Genomic DNA, 6,602 nt, shown 5'->3' with positions numbered 1-6,602 from the left:
TGGGATCATCCTGGGGAAGAGGATCAGGCTGGCCCTTGCGAACAGCTTGATGCACTATCTCCCTTCAACCCTTTGAGCGAAATGTGGCAAAAGGAAAAAGAATCCATGGACCGACCCCATCGTCTCCACCCCGTAGGAACTACGAGATCACCCCAAGGACGCCTTCGGCATCCAGGGGTCGCGGACCGACCATAGAACCCTGTTCAAAAAGCGGAACGCATTAGCTATCCGCTCTCAGGTTGGACAGTAAGGGTCGGAGAAGGGCAATCACTCATTCTTAAAAACCAGTATTCTTAAGGATAATAACTAAATAATCTTTATAGAGAGATTAAAACTGGTGCATAACACGCTGTTTCTTTCTCCACAGCCCGAATAGGTTTCAAAGAGAAGATTACCCTGCATTCATCAAAATGTTTGAAATTGTACATTTATTCAAACATTCACACTAACATTCAGAGAGACAAATATATCTATATACATTGTAATGAAAAAGACACGCTCTTGAATAAATGTACAAAATGTTTAAAATCTTATACATTTATTCAAACATTCACAATAATATTCACAAGAGACAAATATACATTGTATTGAAAAAGACACACTCTTACAAATTGTTTGAAATCTTGTATATTTATTCAAACATTTACAATAACATTCACAAGATTTCAGACATGTTGTACATTTATTGTAGAATATATTTCATTATAATGTATACAGATATATTTGTCTCATGTGAACCTTATTGTGCATTGTTTTATATATTCTTTCTGTTTTGAAGTGTAATCTTTCCATTGTTTCTGGTGGAAAAGTGCAGGGCAATTTCCTCTTCGAAACCTATTCGGGCTATGGAGAAGCAAATAGCGTGTTATGAACCACTTTTGATGAATGCTTGAAGGTGAAATATCATGATCAGAAAGGATAAAATAGGAATATTTTGATTTCAAATTATTTTAAATGTATAGATCTTATTATCTACTATGGGGACCTAATATTGAAAATATTGTACATATTTTATGTATATGAGTTGGAGCATATAATGTAATGAGAAAAATTATGGATTTGATTCTCTCTTCTAAAAACTAATATTTGATGATAAAAAACTTCAATCTCTCTCTCTTTCTATATATATATATATATATATATATATATATATATATATATATATATATATATATTTATTCAAAGACATATTTTTCCTCTATTGCATAAAGAACACCTAAGTTAAATAAATAAAAAATCAACATACAAAAACTGCTGCCTCTTTGTGTTACTCACATATTAAACATCATAACTAATCTTTATAGAAAAAACACTATTTAAACATATATCTAAAATGTGTTTACATTGTCAAAAATACTATTATATATCTAAAATGTGTTTACATAGTCAACCCAATGTTTTTTCTAGAAAAACTTATGCGTGCTTCAATTCATATAGAAAACAAAACATATGTAGAAAGGACAAATAAGAAATTGAAAAATAACACACACAGTTTTCCATACCCACAGATAGATATAGCATTATAGTTATCTTCGAAATATATATACCAGTCTAGACTTTGACTTTGATAAAGAGATTAAATTTCAACAAAAAATACCGTTGCTATATATTTGTTAGATCTGATTTTGTATTGTGTATAGGGATTGTATTTGTTCCCCATAGTAGTGGAAAAAAAACTCTTTTTTATATAATTGTCTATTTTGGCAAATAGACTATAAATTGAAGAGTCCCAAATAAAAAAAAATATCTGCCAGGTCTTGGTCAAGTTCATCCAATGGTTGTTACAGATTTAAAAATATTTCATTTCCTTATTTATTGTACTGTAATGCCGTCTATATACATTCGAATTCCTCCATATGAAGTTATAAATTGATTTTGGATATCATATTATATAAAAGTAGAGCTATCAAAATGGGTAACGCGGTCCGCGGTCTGACTCGACCTGACCTACTACAGGTTGGTCATTTAGTGAGTCAACTCAATCCGGCTCATTTATTAATGAGTCGAAAAAATTTAAACCCGACCCGACCTACCACGAGTTGGTGGGTTAATAATTGGACCAATTGATATAAAAGAAAATGAAACAAAAGAAATATATTGTTATATATATTATAAACTATCAAGCATAAAATTTTGCCAATTTATTTTAATGAGACATACATAACCGTTTGATGAAGAAACTACATGTAGCCGTTAAGAAAAATATATAATACAAGATAAAATTGTCATGCTTGTAAATAAGTCTAAAAACAAGATAAAACAAATGATATATTCCTCTATAATATTATCCATCTATTAAATTGGAGTCTTGAATGGATAAATTCACAGTACTATGCTCTCTTGAAGCATCTTCTTCTTTATCTCCATCTATAATATCATCCAATCTATAATCTTAGGGTTTTATTTATAGAGGAAAACTTTTGGAAAGACAGCAGCGCGAAAGGCTCTATTGTTAAGTAAAGGTGGTGCATTTTGAATAATTAATTTAATTAATTTGATTTTAATAATAAAAATAGGATTTGAATAATTAATTTAATTTAATTGAAAAAAATAGGTGGGTTTGTGAGTCAACCCAACCCGCAACGGGTTCAACCCGTGTGAGTCGGGTTCTTAGTGCGCCGGGTCAAAATTGGCTCGCATAAAAAAATTTGCATTTTTTTCCAACCCAACCCGGCTCAAACCCGTGGTGAGCCGGGTTGGCTCACAGGTTTCAACCCATTTTGATGGCACTATATAAAAGGTTTAATTATCTCAAACATTTCTATTTGTGCAGGATTTTCTCAAATAGGTCCCCGTATTCTAAATGGTCCCAATTAGGTCCCTTATTGTGTAAAATTGAATCAATTTAGACCTTGCCGTTAATTTGACTAGACGATGTTAAAAAATGTATTGCGTGGCAGAGTGACATTATCAAGTTTTACTAATGTGACAAAGTTTGGTCGACTGAGTTGGATTTGTTTTATTACCTATTTAAAAAACTTGAATGAAATCAAAACACCATATCATAATTAAAAATTAATTAGAATTAAGATCCTATTATAAAAACTTAAATCTCTAATAAGCTGAACCCTAATTGAATTCTATATCAGAATTTTCTTTTCCAAGCTTTAGTTAATTCCCTTAGAAGATTCAGAGAACCCTAATCACAGTCTTTTTTCCAATTTTGGGTTCTCTTCCTTCACGGCCAAACCTAGTTTTGGGTTCTTCTCATTCCTTGTTCACTCTTTCTCTCGGACAAAACTCAATCCTGAGGCTCTTCGTCTCACACAAGAAACAGATTAAGGGAGCACGAGCACCCACCTTCGTCTTCTCCTTTCTTTCTTTTCATTCAAAAACTTCTCCTTCCCCATATCATTTTTGACCTTGCTTCATTTCGCAAGCTGGAGGCTCTGTTTTCTCCTATCTCTTCCTCAGGTTCTGGCGCGGTGGTCGTAGGGAGGAGGGGCTCGAGTTCGTTGAACCAAGCGCGACAAAGGCGCAATAAGGGCGTTCTCGTAGCGGTGAGAATCGTAAAAGCCTCTTGATTCAGAGCTCACGAAAAGTGGAGTGTAGACAGTGTTGCGGTGGCAGGCGAAGGTGACAGCGACGTAGTGTTGCTAGAGGTACCCACGCGGTAGCAGAGTGTGTCATGTTTCCGATCTTGAAATTTTTGAGTTTTTAGAATTTGAAAAACTCAAGGATTTTATGTCTTGGAAGTATGTAATCCAATATAAGAAGAAATATATTGAAAGTATGTAATATTGTTTGGATTAATAATTCAATTTTACAGTAGTATTATCCAGAGAACAGGACCTATAAATTTTTCATTTAGTAAGACTTTAAAATATATTAAAACAAGTGTGACGAAATATTTTAAAATGTGCAACAACCATGGGATGAACTTGACCAAATTCTAAACCTTATTTAGTATCATATTAAGGCCATTCAAGGTTGCATAAGACACTTAAATATGAAAAAAACTAATATACGGAATAAGTGTTGTGCATTTTTAAAGTGAAATATTATTATCTTATTTTTTTTTAATACTATAGACAACAAAATAGACTAAATAAAAATAAGTCATGCAGAAACAACAACCTGACATTCTGAAAATAATGTATACGCGATGAGTACACACGGCACATAGATCGATTTAAGGAACAAAAATAAATAAATTTGAGAGAACATGGTCACCGAGATAATATTGTTTATTACATACAGAAGTCAGAAGCAAAAGTTTTATTGTGAAAAACGAAATATGATGTTATAACTAAGCTTGCTATCGAAGATACGAAGCAGGTGGCATAAGATCACAGACAGACAGCATAACAACCACCGTGTGAACGAAATGAAAAATGCTTTGTGAAATTTATGAGAGAAGTTGATGATTGAATATTTGATCATTGAGATAATCTTCTTTACTGTATAGTTGTAGGAGTGAACAGAATTTGATTTGATCTTTAACTAATGACGTATATGCTGAGAAAAGGATAATGACGAATGAAGAAAAAATGATGAGTGACAAAACTAGCGAACTGAGACGGTGCATCGGATAATAATTATTAATTCTCTAATTGGCTCTATAAATAGCGTCAAGTGTAGGATATCCTTCATCCCATCCCTCAAACAAATCAAAGCAATTCAAGAAAACAAAGAGAACTAAGAACTCAGAATGTCTCCGAAACCTATTTTTCGTGAATACATTATCGGTTCAAAGGATGTCCCACCCATTGAAGGTTTCGCAGTCGAAATCATCAACAAAAGAATCCCACAATTCCACTTCATTTTGGCCTTTGCCTCAGATGATTACGTTGAGGATGGAAGCGGAAAGAAACAAGGGAAGGGAAATTTCCGTGCAAATTGGAACGTGACAAAGTTCAGCGCTAAAAGTATCAGAGAACTAAAGGCAGATTACGAGGGTGTGAAGGTGGTAATAAGCCTTGGAGGTCGTGGCACCGATTTTCCATTCAATCCTAAAGACAAAGAAATATGGATTGATAATGCCAAGAAATCACTGAACGAGATAATATCAGTGCTCTACAAGTTTCATCATGAAACTGTGATTGATGGCATTGACATCAACTATGAGCACATCGAATCCAGTGAAGATGACTTTGCTTACTGCATAGGCAAAGTCATAGATTACCTCCAAACCACAATCAGTGGACTCGTGGTCTCCATTGCACCCTCAGACCCTGTCCTTTCCCACTACAAGCAGTTGTTCAAGGCTAATCCAAACCGTATTCACTGGGTCAACTACCAGTACTACGATCAGAAAGTCCCCAGCACACACGAATTTGTCAACCTCCACAAAACCCTAATAGACACCTTCGGTGTTGACAAGCTCTTGGCAGGTTTCAGCACTGATCCAAACGACAAGGGTAACATATCCCTTGAGATCTTCGTTGAGGGTGTCCTACAACTCATCGCATCTGGTTCACTTGCTGGAATTTTTGTTTCAGATGCTCAGTCCTCCCGCTTGATTGAGCCTCCCCTCTATGTTGAGAAAAAGGCACAAGAGATCCTCACTGGATCCCATTAGGTCTTCTCATCACCATACTATCAAACTGTGCTCTTTGCTTTCCTTGTATTATATCTCATGGGGTCATTCTCACAGGCTATGATTACTCATACATAGTCCATGTCCTACTAAATAAGACCCTTACCTTCTTCTGTGCTTTTTCTTTCTGTGTGCCTTCTGTATTCACTCCTTCTAAATAAAATTTCCCTCTCTCCCCTATCATAGTCTTGGTTTTCTGCTACATTACTACTTACCTTTGCCCTTCTTTCATGACTGTTTGCTCTTCCATGATCCAATTATATCTTTTTTATAATATTCAGGATCAAAAAAAAAAAACAGAAGGAAACCAGAACAATTTCTATCTTGAGGGTTTGATAAGGTAGTTAAGAGTGTTTTGAACATTTACAACAACCTGAGCAAAGGATTTTCTTGTCCTAAAAGGAGTATATGAGAAACATCTAAAAAATATATCAAAAAAATGGAATAAAGAGGAGATCAGATATCTTTAGAATACAAAACATTTTTTTTATCCACGAATGTTAGTTATCAATAGTTTCTTATTGGATGAATTGAACCTAAAAATTACAAAAATCTAAGTTAAAGTTAAAAGATAAAATAAACAAAAATGTTAAGAGAGTGTAATAAACTTTAATATGAAAATATAGAAGTTATCAATGAAAAATATTGTTGAAGGTGTATAAAGGGGATAACATATTGAAACAAACCTAACTTCAAAAATGGACAAGTTGGAGTGCATAAAGGAGACTGAAAGAGTGTCCGAGTACATAACTCAGGTAAAACCATGATGAACTAGCTAAATATAAATGGAGAGACGCTAGTTGAGATCTTGAGATTGTTAACCAACAACTTTAAGAATACAGAATTTGCGATTGAAAAGTTCAAGGATCTACTGAAGAGTTTTTGGATCTCATGAGACAAAACAGGAGGAGAAGAAGAAGAAAGCAGGGTCACCTTTAAATAAAGGGAGAGACTCAAAACATTCAAGATAGAGGACAAGACCGAGAAGGACACCGTGTCTAGAACATGTATCTTTTGGTTACATAATTCAGGTAAAACCATGATGAACTAGCTAAATATAAAT

General features: G+C 34.1%; 1 protein-coding gene across 1 annotated transcript; it reads left to right on the top strand.

The window, feature by feature from the left end:
- Nucleotides 1-4,597: 4,597 nt before the first annotated feature.
- LOC108318755 (chitinase 2) lies at nt 4,598-5,719 on the top strand. The gene has a single exon (XM_017556229.2). The coding sequence runs from the start codon at nt 4,652-4,654 to the stop codon at nt 5,519-5,521; it is 870 nt and encodes a 289-aa protein (XP_017411718.1). The 5' UTR covers nt 4,598-4,651; the 3' UTR covers nt 5,522-5,719.
- The last annotated feature ends 883 nt before the right edge of the window (nt 5,720-6,602 follow it).

The sequence above is a fragment of the Vigna angularis genome, chromosome 4 (assembly GCF_016808095.1).
Source record: "Vigna angularis cultivar LongXiaoDou No.4 chromosome 4, ASM1680809v1, whole genome shotgun sequence".
Lineage (NCBI taxonomy): Eukaryota > Viridiplantae > Streptophyta > Magnoliopsida > Fabales > Fabaceae > Vigna > Vigna angularis.
This window is presented reverse-complemented; position numbering and strand designations above follow the sequence as displayed.